The sequence below is a fragment of the Oryzias latipes genome, chromosome 6 (genome assembly GCF_002234675.1).
Source record: "Oryzias latipes chromosome 6, ASM223467v1".
NCBI classification, from domain to species: domain Eukaryota; kingdom Metazoa; phylum Chordata; class Actinopteri; order Beloniformes; family Adrianichthyidae; genus Oryzias; species Oryzias latipes.
The window spans coordinates 8991171-9013922 of NC_019864.2; the positions used below are offsets into that span (position 1 = coordinate 8991171).

At 43.1% G+C, this 22752-nt stretch overlaps 1 protein-coding gene across 1 annotated transcript; it reads right to left on the reverse strand.

Moving 5' to 3' along the window:
- Positions 1-8471: 8471 nt before the first annotated feature.
- On the reverse strand, positions 8472-9878 carry LOC101158082 (dispanin subfamily A member 2b). Its single transcript, XM_004085699.4, has 2 exons — positions 9601-9878; positions 8472-9370 (listed from the first exon to the last, which is right to left on the reverse strand). Exons 1-2 carry the CDS (start codon positions 9826-9828, stop codon positions 9149-9151), a joined length of 450 nt encoding a protein of 149 aa, XP_004085747.4. The 5' UTR covers positions 9829-9878; the 3' UTR covers positions 8472-9148.
- Between the last annotated feature and the right edge of the window lie 12874 nt (positions 9879-22752).

Consider the following 22752-nt stretch of genomic DNA (forward strand, 5'->3'; position numbering starts at 1 on the left):
ATATATATATATATATATATATATGTATATATATATATATATATATATATATGTATATATATATATATATATATATATATATATATATATATATATATATATATGTATATATATATGTATATATTCATTCATTCATTCATTTTCTTAACCGTTTTATCCCTTTCGGGGTCACGGGGCTGCCGGAGCCTATCCCGGCCACTTGTGGGCGAAGGCAGGGGGGACACCCTGAACAAGTCGCCAGTTTGTTGCAGGGTAGAATGTCCTCACTCACACACCCATTCACTCCCGCACTCACACCTATGGTCAATTTAGAGTTGCCAATTGACCTATGAAGCATGTTTTTGGATGGTGGGAGGAAGCCGGAGACCCCGGAGAGAACCCACGCATGCACGGGGAGAACATGCAAACTCCACACAGAAAGGTCCCCCACTGATGTTCTTTTTTTTCACGTCCCCCAGCCGGGACTTGAACCGGGGGCCTACTTGCTGTGAGGCAAGAGCGCTAACCACTGCGCCACCGTGCAGCCCTGTATATATATATATATATATATATGTATATATATATATATATATATATATATATATATATATATATATATATATATATATATATATATATATATATATATATATATATATATATATATATATATATATATATATATGTATATATATATATATATATATATGTCAACAAAAGATTTACCCTAAAAAAAAACCCAGATAGATTTACAACCCCAACAATAAATAAATAAAAGAATAGACTTACCCTACTGATTCATTTGAGTGATCAGTTTCGTGTATTTCTGCCTAATATTAATTTTTCTGCTTTGAGAGTTTTGCAGTTTGGCAACATGACCTTGTCTTCAACAAAAATAACTTTGAACAAGTAACTCAAACAAATCCAATTAATGATTGCAATGCTATATTGGCTGTCAGTGATGTGAAACTGTAAATTTAAAGCATCGAGAGCACCAAACTCCGACTTGCCCACGTTGATGATCACCTGCACAGGGCACATGCCTTGCTGAATGGATATTCTGGGACTGCCTGATGGCTTTCTCTGCCCCTGCCAGGATATCCACAACACCTTGAGATGGTATAACAAGCCCCCCCGTTGTCTTTCAGCTTCAGCAGGTGATACATTTCATTTAGCTGGAAACTTGCATGGTGCAACACCAAACAGTCCCTACACTCATCACACGTGACCTGAGACATAACCATGAAACCAGCAATATAGGCTTCAATATTGACCAAAAATTCCAAATGCAAAGGAAGGACCCATTTGCTGTAGTCATGTTCAAACACTGTAAATTCTTCCACAAAAGGTGACGGAGCATCCAGTTTGGTTTTTGATGTCTTGGAAACTGTCAGGCACATTTTGTTGTCCTGACTGGCGATGTTGCCTCTTGTACCAGTTTTCACCCCGCTGTGAACCAAAAGGCGCCGGAATGTGGCATTGAACTACCTACATGTTGGGTTATTTTTCCAGCCTCCTGCAAAAACATAATAATACTTCATAGAAATACAATACAACTAATTTTTATAAATTCTGCAACAACTAAACTGAACGAAAGTGAGAGCATCTTACACATAATCCACTCCAACGTGCCAGAAGTAATTGTTGATGGTACTCTCCACACTGCCATGAACAAGCCTTCACTGCCATTAGTAATAACTGATGCAGTCAGAAGACAATAACTGTGATGTTTACATAGTTGCATGAACTGCAGGGGCCCAAATCACACATCTCAAGAGACTCCCTCACACACTGTTAGGGAGGAGTGTGAGGATGAAGGACTGTATTGCTAATTCAGGCTAGGAGTTTAACCGTAAACAAGATGGGGTGTCGGTCAGGACACAGGAAGGAGGAAAAAGGAGAGGTGACTCCACTTGTTTGTTCTGAATTTATTCCTTTGCTGAATATTCCAATTTAGTCTGTAAACAACAAAAATCCTCTCATCATTACATAAATAACACAAATAGCCCTGCTGTAAATAAATTAATTACATAAAACAAGGAAAACTGACTCAGTGTGTCATTATGAAATAAACTCCAAATAGGCAAAATGATAGGTAAATTGGCAACCTCCAGAATAGGCAAAATATAATCAAATCTGCTTTAAACCTCATAGAAACAGTGACAACATTGACACCTAGCGGCATAGAAAAATAACTGCACGAATAAAACGAGTAAAGCATGTAAAACAAAGGATTCAAACACTTACGTTTTCTCAGTTACTTAATATTGAAATACAGCAACTGTGAACTGTGGTGTTAGACAGGGTTTTTTGGGCAACTAAAGTCTCTCTCTGTTGCTGACCGAGATCATATGGAAACAGGAACTAGCTCAACAAAGCAGATTTTTTTTCTTTTTTTTAAACAACTTTATTGCACATTATGCCATTTCACAAGAAAGTACTTTTGGGTATGCAATACAAAACACAACTGCAAATATCAAATACACATCTGTCAACAAACCAGAAAACCACAGAAGAAGAAAGGAACTCGACATCACTTCCTGTGATGTCATCAACAATGGGCTGAGCCTTCACAACGCACCAAATTGAACAACTTAAAAATTTAGCCCTCGTACCTGCCCTCCGAATGGCCCTGAAGAAAACTTCTAGGTGATCATGGCTGAGTTCATATGTCAGGAGAAAACTTTGCATTTGTAGGACTTCAGACACCAAAGCCAACAAACTTTCAATGTTTATGAGAAAATCCAAAACACTCATAAATCTGAAATACAAATATTAAATAACATGAGCGGCTCTCCTCTGTGTCTCCTTGGCTGGCTTCTGCTGATCACTATGCGGGACCTCCCGTCCTGCCAGGCTCGAACTTCCCACCTTGAGCTTGTCCTGCCGGTCAGGAAAGCTGAATGAAAAAACAAATGTAACTATTCCTTAATGTTAAACAACTCATTGTGATGGTATTATCAAGTTTAGAGTAAAAATGCAAAGAGACAACATAGACAATGTTAGTCAAAGCACTAGATGGCAGTGTGAAACACCAGATGCTTTATTTTACCTTCAGTATATTCTGTTTAAGACTCTCTTTGACTGTTCCATATTGCCAGTGTGCATCAAATGTATGCTGAGAAATAAAAGTACAAGTTTGCTTGTTACTCTAGCATAAATCTTTTTAAATTTTGTCCGCTTATTAAAACCCACACAACTTCATTGATGAAAGGTCAAACTGTCTAAGTCAGTGTTTTTCAACCTTTTTGAGCCACGGAACACTAACCTTGACAAAAATCCCGCGGCACACCAGCATCCAAAAAAAATTAAAAAAAGCAGAAACTCATAGTCTGTATTGATCTACAGCCCCCACCGCCGCAATCTCACGTGCATTTTTGTGACAATTCTGGCAGAAAAAGTTAAGTTAGAAAATTTAATAAACTGTTTGATGTGTGTTCGTTGTGGTTTTGAGACGTTTAACAAGGACGACTCATTGTATGCTGAGGCGCTGTCACTTTAACCCAATGCATCATGGGAGATGTGGTGCAAACAGCCGCGAACGCAAACAGACTAGCTGCTTTGAGCTTCATTGTTTTGTTCACTTGTTCCATGGTCTGACACCAAATTCTGTGGAAAGCTACACCGCTAAAGAAGAGCTTTGGCTGGTATTTTTGTTAGAACTGAGCGACTTTTTGAGCTAAATTGGAACAAGGAAGACTTTAACCACTTCTGATTGGTCAGATTGCTGACATGTGATTAAGCCTTCAAGAATGATTGGCGGAGACAGTTAAAGGGGCGGGACTTTTCCGTAAACAGCTTTAGATGCAGCCATATCGCGGTACCGTCTAATTAAAATGTCCTTAATAGAATCAAATAAACACAAAGAAAAAATAATTTTAAGATCTTTTATATTCTTAACTACTCACTGTTTTATCAGGGCCTGTTTGGATGAACCAAGAGCTGATCTCCAGGAGATGGGCACACTTGACCATCTCTCACGGCACACGTGGCACACTGGTTGAAAAACACTGTTCTAAGTGAATAAAGAAATATTATAACATAAAACTGAGATGCAAAGATTATGCGTTACACATGTTACATTTTACAAATAAAGGCTACACACAGCCTTGCATCCAACTAATGGTTTGATGACAACAATTTGTCTGCATACACACATAAGACCTGCATTGAATAATTACAACAGCAGCTAGACATAAATAAAATGTAATCAATTCAAAAGTATTTTTATTTAAAGAAATTAAACAATTTAAGCTCTTGCAGGCCACATTAAATGACATGTAACTAAGGGCCTTGCGTTTGACACATGTGGCCTGTGAAGTTGGCTTCATATTCACAGCTTCTGAATCACGAGGGCACTACAGGAACATTCCACTGCATTTTTCACACTAAGACAACCTAAGACCATGGGCCTCATTTATAAACGTTGCGTACGCACAAAAGAAGGCGTACGCCACTCTCTACGCAATAGTTGAGATTTATAAAAGGCAAACTTGAAATGTGCGGTCCTTCACGCAAGCTCTGACCCAGGCGTATGCACAAAAACGGGTGAAATGAGAAACGGCGACACCGTCGGCAGATGGAAGAAACACGTGAACCAATGACTTCACAGCAAGTCTTACAATTAACACCCTACACAAACACCCATTTGATCGATCAGCAGTGAAACAAACAAAAAAAAAATTCAAATGAACACATATTTGCAAAAAGAAAAGTGAAATATGTTCTGCAATATTGGCATGTTGTGCAATTCATCCTCATAAATAATATAGTTAACAGAACGAAATAATGTACAAAACTGATATTCTCGTTAATGTGTCCGTCTGGCGAAGCAGATATAGGTGCGGGCGTGCGGACGAACGGACAGATGTACTAATTGTCCACTGGGGAAAGTTGTTTTCACAGTAAAACATTTCTTCATAAGCTAATGAATTATGGTATTCATGCATATGCCTTTAGTTTGTTTTATTCTTGATAAAACCATGTATGGCGTATGTCTCAACCATTCAGAAAGCAACAAGAAATTACATTTGCGCTGAACAATTTCCCATTTCCAAGTCGATTATTACCGACATCTGTAGCTTGTCAGATATAATTAAATGGATGGAAATAAAATGCCCCATCACAATGCGTAATGACGCACAATGGCTGATCATGCGCTCTTAGAAGATGTGGCAAATGGAAGAATTCGGAGTGAACGCATCTTTAGACAGCAAGAAGACTTGCTGACAAACGAGGACGAGTGGCTTATGAGCCGGTTCCGATTTCCTCGAGCCGTCCTGTTGGACCTCTGCGGGCTTTTGGGCCCGGCGTTACAGAGGAGCACTCGGAGGAACCACGCGTGTCACCCGGTGCATCTAGCGCTCCGGTGTCGTCCCCCCGCCCCCATGGAGCGCTAGCGCGTTTTTTTTTTTTTTGCCTCGACTATGATTTCCGACCATTTTTTCTTTATTTCGGCCACGGTCCGAGGTTGTGAGGCTACAGCATTTACACCGTCTGCCACCGTTTGCCGCTCACGTGCCTTTTTGGCATTAGTCATGCCCACACTGTGCCCTCCAAACAACATTTTTCTCCTCTTTTCCACCTCGCCAACGATAACTTCTACTTCACGTTGAGTAAGGTTACGTTTTTTTGATTTCCTCTCTGTGTTTGCCATGATTTCGCAAGCCATGAATATTAATTTGTGGGCGTTTCGCGGACTATTTATGGGCAACTATGGGCGTGTCATGAAGCCGCAAAAGCTGTGCTGCATTTAGAATTGGTTGTGATTTATTAAGGGAAAGATGCGTATGATGTGCGTGCGCACAGTTTTATAAATCCGAATATTTCTGTGCGTACGCACTTCCTATGTTTCATCTGTACGCCACTTCTGATGCAAATCCTACGCAAAGTTTTATAAATGAGGCCCCAGGTGCTGTTCAAAAACCACAGGACCTGGACTTCTCAAACCTGTATGGAGTCCCAAACTGTTCATAATTAAATAAATAAATATGACCTTGTGCAATCACACAATCAACCAATAAATTAGCCATTATATTATTCAACATATTTCATTTTGCTTTAAAAACCTGTTCATTATTTTAAAACAGCATTTTAAAATATTAATTTTCAATCATGTTGAATATTATTATAATTCTATGATTTTTTTCAGAAAATCAGATTTCAAAATGCATATTTTCCAAAGTATCGTTTTTATTTCACATTGCTGTTTTTCAGAATGACCTATTTATTTCATGAAGAGCTTTTTCAGCAGAATGAGTCTGTCTGTCAATCAGTAAAAGTGGGTGGGATCTAAATGCACATTGGGCGATCCCTGGAAATCGACTCATCTTCCTCTGTGGTGTAGCAGTCAGAGAGATGATCTGCACGGCTTTGCTGACATTTGAAGAGAGAAAAACAATCTGTCTGCTGCCGAAGATGCAAACATCTATAACTTTGTTTTCTACTTTGAGGGTTCATGTGGACCACAGAGGATCTTTCTTTAAGCTCCGGTCATCCGTGTCTTGAAGTTCCCATTGAAATACTCCAGACTCTTGTTCTCTGTGCAGGATTGCTAGATTGTGTCCAGTTTTCCAGCCCAAAAGTCATCTGAAAACCGCCCGACCCAACAAAAAACACTACCTGACCCTTCTATGACCGCAGACCATCCCCCGCTGGAGTTTCTGGAAACTGGTGGGATTTATCCAAAAATCTGCACACTATTCTCTCAGAGCTCTGCTTGCTCTAGCTAACACATCTCCGCTGTCTGTGCTCAAAGATCCTGTCTATCGTCACATCTGTTCGCCTTACAAGCAATCACTGTGGCGGTTCCTAGGAGGCGAGCTGGTGGCCAGAAGGAGATCCACTGCAGAAAGCAGAACCAGTCTGCTCGGGCCTCCTGAAACTTATGATATTTTTTGATCTACATGGAGACAAAAATTATAAATCACGTTCTCCGGTTTTATTTAACCCTCTCGGTTAATGCGGGACAGCAAGCTATCAAACTCGGTCAGAGAGAGATGAGAAAAACCGCTGAAGCGTCCTTTATGAAGGGAGCTGAAGCTGGGACTCTCTCTGGGATGGTCTCATGAACTCAAACATGGAAACAGGAATACCATGTAGAACTCTTCAAAATAAATACAGGGGCCTCATTTATAAACGTTGCGTACGCACAAAAGAAGGCGTACGCCACTCTCTACGCAATAGTTGATATTTATAAAAAGCAAACTTGACGGGAAAATGTGCGGTCCTTCACGCAAGCTCTGACCCAGGCGTACGCACAAAAACGGGTGAAATGAGAAACGGCGACACCGTCGGCAGATGGAAGAAACACGTGAACCAATGACTTCACAGCAAGTCTTATAATTAACTGGCCTACACGAACACCCGTTTGATCGATCAGCAGTGAAACAAACAAAAAAATCAAACGAAAATTACAACAGAAATTCAAATAAACACATATTTGCAAAAAGAAAAGTGAAATATGTTCTACAATATTGGCATGTTGTGCAATTCATCCTCATAAATAATATAGTTAACAGAACGAAATAATGTACAAAACTGATATTCTCGTCAGTGTGTCTGTCTGGCGGAGCAGATATAGGTGCGGGCGTGCGGACGGACGGACAGATGTACTAATTGTCCACTGGGGAAAGTTGTTTTCACAGTAAAACATTTCTTCATAAGCTAATGAATTATGGTATTCATGCATATGCCTTTAGTTTGTTTTATTCTTGATAAAACCATGTATGGCGTATGTCTCAACCATTCAGAAAGCAACAAGAAATTACATTTGCGGGGAACAATTTCCCATTTCCATGTCGACTATTACCGACATCTGTAGCTTGTCAGATGCAATTAAATGGATGGAAATAAAATGCCCCATCACAATGCGTAATGACGCACAATGGCTGATCTTGCGCTTTTAGAAGATGTGGCAAATGGAAGAATTCGGAGGGAACGCATCTTTAGACAGCAAGAGGACTTGCTGGCAAACGAAGAAGAGTGGCTTATGAGCCGGTTCCGACTTCCTCGAGCCGTCCTGTTGGACCTCTGCGGGCTTTTGGGCCCGGCGTTACAGAGGAGCACTCGGAGGAACCACGCGTGTCACTCGGTGCATGCATCTGGCGCTCCGGTGTCGTCCCCGCCCCGATGGAGCGCTAGACGTTTTTTATGCTTCGACTTTGATGTCCGACCATTTCTTTTTTATTTCGGCCACAGTCCGAGGTTGTGAGTCTACAGCATTACGGCATCTGCCGTTTGCCACTCAAGTGCCTTTTTGGCATTAGTAATGCCCACACTGTGCCCTCCAAACAACATTCTTCTCCTCTTTTCCACCTCGCCAACGATCTGGGATTGGAAAATGCACAAAATGTACATAGTGGCTGTTTGACCTGACCTGACAACACAAAGGAAACATCCTACATTTTTTCATCCACTGAGGAAGAGTCCCTGGTCCACTGTCTCTTAATTTTTAAATGAGGAAATACCATTCAATATCAGCAGGAAATATACACGCTGTTAACATTTTTTAATAAGCTTTTTCATTTGTAGCTGAACACAAGTGTTGTTTACATGATACAAATACACAAAAACATCCCTCAACCTCCAAACTGTCTCTTTCTTAACATCCAAATAGCCTTGTTTTATTTCTTCTTTATTCTTATTCCAACACACATGAATAAAGAGGTAAAATGTCAGATTTGATTCTTACTAAACCCTCTCACCCTCCTATCACTTTCTTAACAGCAGAAGAATCCTTGTTCTTTAGGCAAAATCCCCACCACACCCACCTTGACCTTCTACCAATTTAGATTCATTTTAGAAGAAGTGAAAGTAAAATAAGTTTATATAAGGAAAACGTGTCTCTGCCAGTCAAGACTTGCCTCGATTATATCTCGTACTTGCCATAAGAAACGTGTTCTGCAATCATTCTGTCACATAGACGGGTTTGTGGCTCTGCTGAAGTGAAACTTAAGGGATTCAGCAGCAAAAAAGTATAGCAAGAACAAAAACTAGCAAAGAGTAACAAAAAGTATTAGTTTGAGATTATGAGAGAGAGAGAGAGTAAAACAGGTTTGAAATTACATTTCTGTGTTTGATCTTTTCAAAAAGGGGATTGAAACAGTTAAATCTCAAAACAGCATCCCTAAACTTAGAGCAAATTTCAAGATATAGTTGAAGACATCACTTATTTTCCATAATTCCATGAACCATACGATGAATATAGGTTGCGTCTACCATAGGTGTTGTGCACATATGATGACATTTGACTTGCAGTAACAGCAACGACAACAATGGCAATGATAACTGTGAGGCACACTATGATGGTGGCTGCAATGTTGAGACAGCGAGCAGTGGCGCCATAGTGACGGGCGCCTTCCAGGTCTCCAACTACCTTCCGGTCTCTGGACTAAAAAGAAAAGAAAATAATAGAAACATGTCAGCAGCATCCAGAAAAAACCTCCAGACATGAATATTCCCCACAATCACATTTACAGGGTCAAAGAAAATCTACGGGGAAATTGATTTTAGTTGTGTGACCCAAAATATAATCCTGTTATTATATGTTGTAACAAACATACAAAGAACATGAAAAATAAATCTCTGAGGAAAATATTAGAAACATTAACATGAACTCACCTTGATGGAGAAGATGAGAGCTGCCAGTCCCAGGCACAGTGGGTTGGAGTACAAAAAGCAGCAGAGGGACCAGATGATGTGGTCCTTTGGGGGCTCAGCTTGGAGGACAATGCTGTTGTGAACCCCTGCAGCTGTGGTGGCATGAGTTCCGGGGTACATGTATTTAGGAGGCTCCTGCAATGAAACATCCTCGGCAGAAAGAGGTACATTTGGGTAAACAGTATTCATTGCTCTCCCCTTGGCTGCAGTTCCAAGTATGTGTGAGCTCCAGGACTCCATGGCAGCTTTTGAGATTTGGCTTCCTCCTGACTATGGAAGCGATTGTGTAGCATAAATAAAAAGAAAAGTCATACCAGAAATGCTTTTTCATTTTCAAAATGAAGCTGCATTTTTTTACTCAAAATTAAAAGGAAAAAGCAATCCACCAAAATGCTTCTTCCTTTTCTACTTCAACACTGCTTATTCTGTCACTTAATTGAAATGATAATGAAAATGGTATTTGACATTTCATTTTCAAAAAGTTATCAAGTAAATGTGCAGCAAAATTCATTTAGAAATGTCTAATTTGACAATTAAAATGTATTAACAGAAATGCTTTTTAAATTTCAAAATGTAACTCCATCAAATGACTCAAAATTAAAATGAAAAAGCAATATTTCAAAATGCTTTTTCATTTTATACTTAAAACCGCTTATTATGTGTCATAATTAAAACAAAAATGCAAAGAGGGGATTGCATTTGCATTTTCACATCCACCCTGCGAACATTGTCTCAATATTCATTTAGAAAAAGCATTTCCATAGGGAAGGCGGGGCGATGACGTCACTGCCTTCTCCGTGTGTTCATCCGCTGAAGTTGACTTGCGATTCACAGCTTCTGATTCGCGAGGGCACTAAAGGAACATTCCGCTGCATTTTTCGCATTAAGATCCAGGAATCCAGGTTTGAGCAGTCCAGGTCCAGTGGTTAGTGAACAGGACCCGGTTTTAGGTGATCTTAATGCGAAAAATGCAGCGGAATGTTCCTTTAGTGCCCTCGCGAATCAGAAGCTGTGAATCGCATGTCAACTTCAGCGTCGTCTGACCGCACTGATTTAAAAACATATGATCGAGCAGGCCCTAAAATATTATCATAACTGTAATTCATAACTGTAATGAAATCACATTTAGAAGATAAGTCTCCTGCAGCTTCGCGCTGAGTGAGTGTTTTTGGTCCACCCAGCAAGCGTTTAGCATGGTGAAATCTGCTGTCTGTTGATGGGGCTCCAGCTTTCATCAATCAAACAGCAAATTTAGCGCGAAGCTGCAAATAAATATGTAAATGTGTGATAATTACATCAGGCTTTATTTTTGTTCTGGACACCACTGGAAACACAAATTCATATGATGGTTTCTCAGATCGCAGCAGCATCATCGGGAGCTTCGCGCTCCGCTATGCGAAGACAGCTGGCAGTCCAAAGAACAAATCTTGTCCGCGGTATGTCAGGAGGATGACCGCAAGCGGCGGTTGCCCCGGCCGGTTGGCTGCCTCGGTCCCGTCGAGGCCTGACCAGAGCTCTTCTAGGGCCGGCGATTGGGGGTGGGGGCCTGGACTTGCTCGGGGGGGGGTGACGCTTTCTGGCTCCTCTCTTTCTGTGTGGGGTGGGTGGTGCTGGGCCTGGGGTGTCGGCGCCTCCGGGGATGGGGCCCCTGGGCTGGGTGGACCTGGCCCCTATGCTGGCCCCTATTCTGGCCCCCACCCTCTCACCCTCATATTAGGGTGAGGGGGTGGGGGGTTTAGCCTGCAATGCACCTTGGGGGGGCGCTACTTGGCAGTGGCCCCCCTCCTATGGTTGCCGTATGGAGTGGGCCCCCCCTCTTTCGGTTTTATTTGCACCTTAGACATGTAGGGCCCTTGGTAGGGGGGGTGCTTGGACATCACTGCCAGCAAGCAACAGATGTCCTCCTGGCATCCTACCCGCCAATTTTAACCGCACCTTAGACATTTAGGATCCCTTGGTGGGGAGGGTGAGGGGACATCACTGTGAGTAATCAGGAGATGTCCCCTTAGTGCCCTACCCGCCAATTTTAACTGCACCCCCCTTAGTACACACACCCCTCCCCCCTTAATATATACATCCCAACATAAACACACACACATGCACACACACACCCTCTCAAACACACACACACACATTTTGAAAGGAAGGGGTAGGTCTGTCCCCTACCCCTTCCCTGATGGGGGGTACAGGGCCCTTGGCAACGGCGGCCGTGTCCCTTGGGTGCCGGTTTCCTGGGCCCGGCAGCGCTCTCTCCGTGCCGTGCGGGGGGGGGGGTGTTCACATTACACCTGGGGGGTGGGTTTGGGTCCTTGCCCCTGAGCGCTGGGCCCTGCCAAATTTCCAACTGTGGCCGAGCCTGGTCGGGCCATGTTTTTCCCCGGGGTTTCCCCCTCCAGGGCGGGGGCGGCGGGCCCCTGCCTTGCTCCTCCCTGGACCAACAGTGGGCCGGGTGGGTGGCTGCCTGGAGTGCGGGGCGGGTCTCCCTTGGGGGGTCCTGGCTCGTACCTGGGGTTGGGGCGGGGGGGTGCCCGGAACTCCTGGGTGGTGATGGGGTGCTCGTCTGGGGCTGTGGGCGCCCTTCTACGGTGGGGCCCTGCGTTGGGCTCTCCCGGCGGGGGGGCTGCTCTCCTGGTTGGGGTGGGGCGGCGCTCTCTTTCCCCCCGTGCCTCCCTGCTCTCTGGCTCTGGGGGCCTCGCGGCGGTCATGCTGGCCCTGGCCTGGGAGGCGGGCTTGGTCGCCCAGGGGGCGGTTGTTCCCTGCCTGCTCCCGTGTGGCGTTCGGGTGGTTCTGGCTGCCGCTGCTGCTGCGGCGGGGGTCTTGGTGTGGGGGATGACTGGGCACTCCCCTTCATTCTTTACACATTCCTCCATCCATTTTAGAAGAACATAAACACTCACCTGAGCACAGGTGTTAGCTCACCTTTGCACTAATAGTTTGCGTAATAGAAAGAATGAAATATCTCACACTAGTTGGTTTAAAGGTATAAGTATGCGTGTGTGAACACTATCTGTTTTGTGTACATGTTGACATGTGGACATTTTTGCAGCTAGCAGGTGTGTTGATAAAGTTTGAGTGTGTGTGTGGACAGGCCCCGCCCTTTTTTTACTACATTTGAATCTTACCGTAATGATAAACAACCAGTAAACTTGTTGCTTTATGCTGCTTCATTGTCTTATCCCCCCTCCCCTCCTATTATCACCCTCCTACTTCCCCCCTCTCTCTAATATCCCTCTCTCTTCTTCCCTTCTTTCCTTTTCCGTCCGGTCCAACACCAAAGATTTTCAAACATGATTGAAATTAATAAAGTTTGTTAAAGTAAAATATGTCCAACACAAGAGGCCCTCAGCTCTCATCTGCCTGCCCAGCTGTTGGACAGGACAAGTTAAAAAAAACAAAAAAGGAGGAGGACCGCAGAAGGCGGACATGCTGCTATGTAGTTCTGAGAAGCTTTGTAAACTCATCAGAAGTTCACAACCACCACAAAGCCGTTTTTTTCTGCCGCTAACAGCTCCACTGCTCCTAGTCTGTCTGTGGTCTTTTAGCAGGCGGACACACGGAGAAAGCAGTGACGTCATCGCCCCGCCTTCCCTCTGGAAATGCTTTTTCTAAATGAAAAAAAGGTTTGCAGGGTGGATGTGAAAATGCAAATGCAATCCCCTCTTTGCATTATCGTTTTAATTCTGACACAGAATAAGCGGTTTTAAGTATAAAATGAAAAATTATTTTGAAATATTGCTTTTTCATATGAATTTTGAGTCATTTGATGGAGTTACATTTTGAAAATTAAAAAACATTTCTGTTAATCCATTTTAATTGTTAAATTAGACATTTCTAAATGAATTATGCTACACATTTACCTGATAACTTTTTGAAATGAAATGTCAAATACCATTTCCATTATCATTTTAATTAAGTGACAGAATAAGCAGTGTTGAGAAAGGAAATGAAAAAGCATTTCGGTTGATTGCTTTTTCATTTTATTTTTGAGGTAAAAAATGCAGCTTCATTTTGAAAATGAAAAGCATTTCTGGTTTTGACTTTGCTTTTTATTTATGCTACAGAATCGCTTCCATACCTGACACCATAGCTTTATGGATTGCAAAAGCACACACGGGGATGGGGGTTTGGGGGGGGGGGGGGGGGCAGCATTGTGCAACTTTTTTGCAAACCGCAAAACATTTCAAGTTACTTGTTTTTGTTGGACAAAAGTAATTCCGGTATTTGAAGGCGTAACATGACTCCTTCATTACCTTTAAGTTTTGTTTTTTTAATACCTGCAAAAACACAACACAACCGCTAAGAATTTCACTTTTAGAGGAGGGGTTATAGGGGGATGAAAACTTAGTATAATTTGTTAGCATGAATAAAAAAGATTGAAACTGCTCAACCTCCATAAAAAAGGTTTTTTGGTTGTGTAGCTGTTTTTCACTGTAAGCCTTTTGTGGTCTCACTGCTTTAAACCATCACTTTTTTTTGACAGGGTCCCTGTCATAATAGACACGTGCCTGAAGATGCAATGAGTTAAAATGTATTAGTCGTCAATCCAATTCAGGGCTCCTACCTCCCTTCCTGAGGGTTGCCAGATCCTGGAAGAAAAAAATAGCAGCACATTTCCATGAAATGCTACTCTTAAGCTTTTTAGAGTAAACTTGTCACAAGAACAGGCAGACGGCTGGATCCAAATGCAGCAGGTTTATGAGCTCAGGTAAAAATCCACAACACTAAATCAGGGTCAGGCATGGGAGTATCAGAGAAGAAACAGGGGTAGTCAGGATCCAGGCGAAAGTCGGGGCAGGCAGCAGGCAAACAGAGTCAGGAAACAGAAAGATCAGATCCAGATTTTTTTTTAATTGGTTTATTTTAAGAAATCATTTAAGAATAGTACACAAAAACATTACAATCACCAGTTATACATTCATACAATGACGTATCAAACTTAAGATAATTAGACATAAAATTAAATATTGCTTGAAAGGGAGTGGAAGGAAGCTAACTTGTATAATCCCTATAATCCCACACCTGTTCTACCGTAACCATTTTATTACATGATTTATCATTATCCAGTTCATAACTTTATCAGATATAAAGCTTGGTACAGAAGGCAGAGTGCTGGCATCTAGGAAATGTACGCTGGGGTTGCTGGGAGAAATAGTGTTTAGAACTCTGGAGATGGTTCCACCTGGTGACCAGAGGGGGAGACAGAGCTCTAACTTCTGACAGAGCCCCCCCTCCTGTGAGCGGTTCCAGAAGCGAGGGGCCCTCCGACACCGAGGTTGACCAAGATGTCAGGGCACTGGTCTGTCCGGGTGGCATTGGTGAAGGTCGCTGATCAGGGAGGGGCCAAGGATGTTGTCAGCGGCAACCCAGGATTGTTCCTCTGGGCCGTACCCCTCCATAAACATGGTAAATGGTAAATGGCGTATACTTATATAGCGCTTATAAGTATACGCTTATAAGTTATAAGTATTGACATGCTTTGGGCCTTCTTACCCAAAGCGCTTTACAGTCACAGTCCCATTCACCCATGCACACACACATTCACACACCGATAGCGGCTCCGCTGCCAAACACTCCGCTGTCTTGCCCAAGGACACTACGGCACATGGGCGTGCAAGGCGGGAATCGAACCTGCAATCTTACGATCATGAGTCGACCGCCCTACCGCTGCACCACGGCCGCCCACGAGCTCTGTCTGAACATGGTGACGATTCTCTAAAAGAGCCTCAAACTATTGCACCCCCTCCAAGGGTCTGTTCCATTGGGATCAGTTGCTTCGGCTGCTGATTAATTAGCTTAAACTCTGACATACAAAGAGCGGATTTAATTATTTTAAGCACATCTGCAGTAAATGTTAAGTTGTCACACCGCAGAATGCTTGACAGTATGGAACAATTTTTTTTCTAAAGGCCCTGTAACACAACTAGTCCGTACACTGGTCATGAAATTGGTCATACATGAGTATACAGGGAAAAAGTAAGGAAAGTTATGGTCTTTACGTGAATTTCTTACAGATGTATCATCAATGAACCATGTTAAAACCCTGGAGGAAGTACGACTAAACCATCCAAAGAAGCCGTAAATAAACATAAAACGAGAACCGTGTTTGATGATTGAGGTGTTCATATGCAATTAATTAGTGATTCAAGTGTCAATTCCATAATTGTAATCAGATGTGTTTGCTGTATACACATTAAAAATACACATCAGTGGTACATGAGTGAAAAGTCAACACATGTGGAAATACGTGGAACGGCTGTGGAAAGCCACAAATTTATTTATGCATCTCGCAAAAATCACGCACAATTCCGGGGTTGACATAGCCCAGAAATTTGCACTGGCCCACAGGGCCAGTAGTTTTTGAAAGTTACTGGACCTGCCTGAAAGGTACTGGCCCGACACCGCGCACAGCACCGCCGCCGCAGGTGGCACCCTAGCGACGGACGCCGCAGGCGGACGCAGCAAGCACCACATGTGCTTGCAATTTTAGGTGGGTCCGGGGACATACCCTCCCGGAAAATTAATATATGGTGCAATTTGGTGCATTCTGGTGACATCTAGCACTTATTTATACACTTTTCAATTACTGAAAATAGACCATATCAAACTTAAATCTGCTCTAGTCTGTTTCAGATTTTTTGAAGAGAGCACTGCAGTGTAGTAAGAAGCTTTCATGCTGCTTCTAATCACTGCTATTTCACATTTGTTCGTAATCAATAGTTAAGAAGTTTTATTCACTTTTTTGCTCTGACTGCCTTGAGGTTCTGCTTTTTGTTACTGTTGCAAAGTTACATTTACTTTTTAGATCCTTAATTACTGTTATGTTTTTCAAATTTGCAGAGTTACTTGTTTAAAGTTGCAAAGTTACATTTACTTTTTAGTTACTTTAGTTACTTAATTAAATTAAATAATTGAAAAATAAAATAAAATAAAATTACTGAGATCATTCAGCTTTTGACTAGAAATGCTTACTGCTTACAGTGTTGTAAAGAAAAGCAAAATTAAGTACTTTGACATTATACTGCATTTGAGTCTGAGATTCAGGTATTTGGAGTTGCCTTTGATTCTCTGAAAATTAGCTTAAAGCTTAATGCATACAGTTTCATCTTCAATGCATTCATTAAATATCTTGCTGTCCATACTACTAATTCCACCCATTACTCCATCTATTCCTGCCATGTCTTCCACATCTCTGACATGCTTCAGTCTCTCTTCAGCATCTTCAGTAGCCTCCCCATCCACTCTTTCTATATTTATTTTCACGCCATTAAGTTTCTCCGACGGATGCGGAGAGTGAACACTGTTCGCCGTTGCTGTCACATTTTGGTCACGTGTTGCGCACCAAAACGATCTTGGCAGATGGCAAACTTTCAAAGCGATGAAGACGAGGTAAATCTACACGTTTTCGCAAAATATACTTTATTGAAAAAGTTGAAAAATATATTAACCGTTAGATATTTTAGTGGCCCAAGCCGACAAGTGAAAAATAAAGTCTTGTGGTCCGTACTGCTAGAGCGAGCTGGACCGGGCCAGCGGACAAATGGCTATGTCGAGCCCTGCAATTGCTTACGATTTTCATAATAATTGCGTATAAACTACACAACAAATGCTTAAACTGCATAATTTTCAACCAATCAAAAGTTTTGAACAGCTCAAAACTGAATTAAAACTAAACAAATCCCCTTTGGCAGAGATCATCAACGGAGTTCATTGACGAATGTCAAACGCAAGGAAAACTTATGAATTACGTATACCACGCATGAATCCCGAAGACCGAAATGTTATAAGTGGAAAATGCACAAAATGTACATAGTGGCTTTGTGACCTGGCCTTCAACAAACAACTTTGCAAAAACCAACACATAGGAAACATCCTACATTTTTTCACGCACTGAGGAAGAGTCCCTGGTCCACTTGCTCTTAATTTTTAAATAAGAAAATTCCACTCAATATCAGCAGGAAATATACACGCTGTTAACATTTTAAATAATCTTTTTAATTTGTAGCTGAACACAGACGTGAAATAATAAAGTGAACCAATTTGTCTTAATTTTCATGCAAAGAAAAGTGTTGTTTACATGATACAAATACACTAAAACATCCCTCACCCTCCAAACTGTATCTTTCTGAACATCCAAATAGCCTTGTTTTATTTCTTCTTTATTCTTATTCAAACACACACGAATAAAGTGGTAACATGTCAGATTTGATTCTTACTAAACTATTTCTCCCTCCTATCACTTTCTTAACTGTTTTTTTATATTAGTCTTCAGAAGAATCCTTTTTCTTTAGGCAAAATCCCCACCACACCTATGGAGTCCTATATATACTGTTCATAATCAAATAAATAAATATTTAATTAAATAAATAAATATGACCTCATGCAAATACACAATCAACCAATAAATCTCTCATAAATATATAAAAAGATCATGAAATTGTGAAAAACCTGCACACTGATTTTAAATTAGACATTGTATTATTCAATATATTTCATTTTGCTTTAAAAACCTGTTCATTATTTTAAAACAGCATTTTAAAATATTCATTTTAATCATGTGGAATATTATTATAATTCTACTTTTTTTTTCAGAACCTTGGATTCAAAATCAATATTTTCCAAAGTAGGTTTGTTTTTATTTCATGTTGCTGTTTTTCACAATGGCTTATTTATTTCATGAAGAGCTTTTTTAGGAGAATGGGTCTGTCTGTCAATCAAACCAGACAAGGCGGAGACACTTTTGTGATTGGCTACTCCTTTACTCAGACATGAGCAGCAGCACCCTGACTACATCGATGGAAGATGCTTCAGCGAACGTGACGGCGCGATGCCCACTCCTCAACACTAGGGGGAGTATGCACCTCAACACATCCACATTGTTACCAGAAATTGGGCAGTTTTGGTTCTAAATTTGCGTATTAAAGTGGCTTTGGGCGAGTGTGCATAATTCGGGTGATTTTGTGGTCGGTTCAGCAATTTTCATCTTCTCATGAAGATCTAGTAGTGGCCTAAGTTAGGCTGAGTGGTTGTTGGAGTTCCACTAAGCTTCTATGAACTTGAGTTTCCATGAATGCACCATGCTGGGTGTGGGAGGAGCTATCAGCTAATGTTTTTAGCCTGATAGCCACATGGAGCGGTTGCTTGTGCTTATCTCAGTAACAATGCATGGATGCACAATGCACATGGAGAGTGTTAAGATGTCAGAAACGTCATCGCAGGAAAGGCTCAACATTTTCCCTGAGAGGGAAAAATAAAATCAAAGGACCTGATTATAATCATTATCTCAATGAAAATAGAAAAATATCATAAGGTTCAGGAGGCACGAGCAGGCTTGTCTTCTTTTGCGCACTGCCCGGTCTGACTGTCGGTCCGCCAGCTCACCTCCTGGGAGCACCGCGGTCAAGTGAGCCGACATCTGCGGAAGTGCGGTCTTGCTAGTCGTCACTGACTTTTTGCATGCACGTTTACATCATAGTTTACGGTGCACCCGCCAGCGAGCTGAAAAGACGGTATGAAGCGCTAATATCACCCACGTCACAGTTACTCATGATCAGATAACATAGATAACAGATAACAGTTCCTCATTGCTGCCCTCCATAAGTTTGGGTTTGGAGAATCATTCATCAATTGGATCGAAAAATTATATCACAACCCCAATGCATCAGTTAGAACTAATAAACAGACTTTCAACAGGTTTTTTCTTGGAAGAGGAACCAGACAGGGTTGCCCACTCTCCCCCTCTCTTTTTGCAATATTTATCGAGCCTCTAGCTGCAGCAATAAGACAGAATGAGAGTATTAAAGGAATTAAAACCAAACACAGCCATCATAAAATCAGTCTCTATGCAGATGACATATTACTGTTTTAAGTAATATACATTCTGTAAATGAAACGGCAACAATCATTAATGAATTCTCTTCTATATCAGACTATTCCATTAATTGGAATAAATCTGTTTTATTACCACTGAACAGTAATGCGGAGCAAGGACTCACAATACCAGTTAAATCAGGCAATATAAAATATCTAGGTATTTATTTTCCCCCCAAAATATCAGAACTGGTGCAGCTAAACTACACCCCATTACTGAAAAACATACAGGACGATCTAACACGCTGGACCAACCTGCCTCTGTCCCTTATGGGCAAGGTAGCCACGGTAAAAATGAAAATCGTACCCAAAGTTAATTATCTCTTCTCAATGATTCCCACACAACCGCCATTAAAATGGTTCAAAACATTAGACTCATCCATATCAAGCTTTCTATGGAACAATAAACCTGCAAGAATTAGTCTAAAAACTTTAAAATCTGCAAAAAGCTGTGGAGGATTAGAATTACCTAACTTCCACAATTACTTTCTTGCAAATAGATTACAATACATCTTAAAATGGTTAAAAAATAATCCAGAAACCAACTCATGGTTAGACTTGGAACAGGCGTTATGTGGAAAGATCAACCTGTCACAGCTACCATTTATTAGCCAAATAGTTAAAAAACAGGATTGTTTCAAAAGTATTAATATAAATTCCACTTTAACAGCCTGGTGGGAATTTCTCAAAATATCAAAATCATCAATTCAACCGTGCAAAATGACACCCATCTGGAACAACCCAGACATCCTCATAAACAAAAAAATTATCCACTTCCCAGCTTGGCAAGCAGGGGGCATAAAACAACTAGAGCACATAATTATTGATAGAAGATTCATAACTCCCCAGGAACTTCAAGACAAACATGGAATAAATAACTTCTTGGAATATCAGCAGCTTAAATCAATTATTACTAAAAAGTTTAAATACAGAGACAACGATTTAAAGCTACCAGATGTAGTTACCACTCTGATCAATTTCTCAATGAATAAAACTCTCTCCAAAATATACAAACTTTTATGTAATTTAAATAACAATATTTCACTTCCGACAACAAAATGGGATGCGGATTTGAGAATCAGCACAGATGAAAGCTTTTGGTCAGAACTTTGTCTAAACACCTTTAAACTGACAAAAAGTCCAAATCTGCAGCTAATCCATTTCAAAACTCTTCACAGAATTTACTAGACTGGACAGAGGATGTTCAAGATGGGTCTCAGCAACTCAGACATTTGTCAGCACTGTGACAGTAATCTACCCGACAATTACATGCATGCACTATGGTTCTGCACGCCTGTCCAGGCTCTCTGGCAACAGGTATGTGCCGATCTATCAGTCTGGCTTAAAGTTTCAATCACAGCTTCACCGTCACTTTGTGTGCTTGGTGACATGAGTGCCATCGATATAGAAGTAGGATTAGGCTCTATCATTTTCATAACTCTTTGCATTGCTAAAAAAACTATTTTAATAAATTGGAAAAGCAAGAAAAATATAAATATAAGTCAACACAGAAATCTGCTGCTTGATCATATCAGCTTGGAAAAAATGTCAGCCCAAAGTTCAAGTAACTTTGAAAGAATTCGGTCTCTCTGGTCTCCCATGGCTAACTCCATGACTTAGGGGGTGGGGGGGCCTGGTCGTCGCTGCTCCTTGCCCTTCTGCCGTGGGCCGGGGTGGGGGTCGGGGCCTCCGGTGCCTGGCGGGGGGTGGTGGGGGCTCCGTTGGTCTGGGGGGGCGGGTCCGGCGCCTGGGTGGGGCGGGCTGGGGTGCTGCGTGGTCCTCTGGGCTTGGGTGTGGGGGTGCGTGGTGGGGGTGGGGTGGTGGTCTGGCTTGGCTTGGGGGGTGGTCCCTTTGCCTGTGCTGGGGGGGGTTGGCGGGGGGCGCTGCTCGGGGGGGGGGCCCAGCGGCGCTGGATGGGCTTCCCATCTACACCTGGGGCTGGGATCGGCCCTTCCCTGGCTCTGAGGCGGGACGGGACAACCCTCTTGGGGCCCCCGGTCGCTCTGGGTGTCATCCGCCTCGGCTGCGGGGTCTGGGGGGTCTTGTCGGTCCTGTCCTGTGGGGGGGCATTCTGGGGGAGGGGGGGGGGCACTATTGGTACGGGTCAGGGGGGGTTGACGGGTCGGGGTCTCCGCTGAGGCCATCAGCGGTTTCCCCGGCCGGTTGGCTGCCTCGGTCCCGTCAAGGCCTGACCAGAGCTCTTCCAGGGCCGGCGTTTGGGGGTGGGGGCCTGGGCTTGCTCCGGGGGGGGCCGACGCTTTCTGGCTCCTCTCTCTCTGTGTGGGGGTGGTGGTGCTGGGCCTGGGGTGTCGGCGCCTCCGGGGGTGGGGCCCCTGGGCTGGGTGGGCCTGGCCCCATTGCTGGGGGGGGGCGGGGGACAGCTGTTTGACCCCCGGGGGACAGTCTACCAGCTGTCCCCAACTTACCCCTTTCCTCATATAACCTCATAATAGGGTGAGGGGGTGGGGGGCTTAGCCTGCGATGAGCCTTGGGGGGGGGGTTTACTAGGCAGTGGCCCCCCTCCTATGGTTGCCGTATGGAGTGGGCCCCCCCCCTCTTTCGGTTTTATTTGCACCTTAGACATGTAGGGCCCTTGGTAGGGGGGGTGCTTGGACATCACTGCCAGCAAGCAGCGTATGTACTCCTGGCACCCTACCCGCCAATTTTAACCGCACCTTAGACATTTAGGGCCCCTTGGTGGGGAGGGTGAGGGGATGTCACTGTGAGTAATCAGGAGATGTCCCCTTAGTGCCCTACCCGCCAATTTTAACGGCACCCCCCTTAGTACACACACCCCTCCCTCCCCCCTCAATATATACATCCCAACATAAACACACACACATGCACACACACACCCTCTCAAACACACATACACACACACACATTTTACAAGGAAGGTGGGACCTAGGACCATCTGTCCCCTGCCTCTTCCCTGGTGGGGGGTACGGGCCCCTTTGCAACGGCGGCCGTGTCCCCGGGGTGCAGCAGCCGGGCTTCCTGGGCCCGGCGGTGCTCTCTCCGCGTGGTGGGGGGGTTCACATTACATCTGAGCCGGGGGTGTTCGTGTCCCTGGGGGGTGGGTTCTGGTCCTTGCTCCTGAGTGCTGGGCCCCGCCAAATTTCCAACTGTGGCCGAGCCTGGTCGGGCCATATTTACAACACCCCTTGTGGGCCCTCTTTTTTCCCCGGGGTTCCCCCCTCCTGGGCGGGGGCGGCGGGCCCCTGCCTTGCTCCTCCCTGGACCAAC

What these genes read in the sequence shown, in the direction of transcription:
- LOC101158082 (XM_004085699.4), bottom strand. Translation starts at nt 9,828, where the DNA reads ATGAATACTGTTTACCCAAATGTACCTCTTTCTGCCGAGGATGTTTCA. An exon ending in CTCTCATCTTCTCCATCAAG is followed by an intron (nt 9,371 to 9,600) that starts GTGAGTTCATGT and finishes TTTTCTTTTTAG; the next exon opens with TCCAGAGACCGGAAGGTAGT.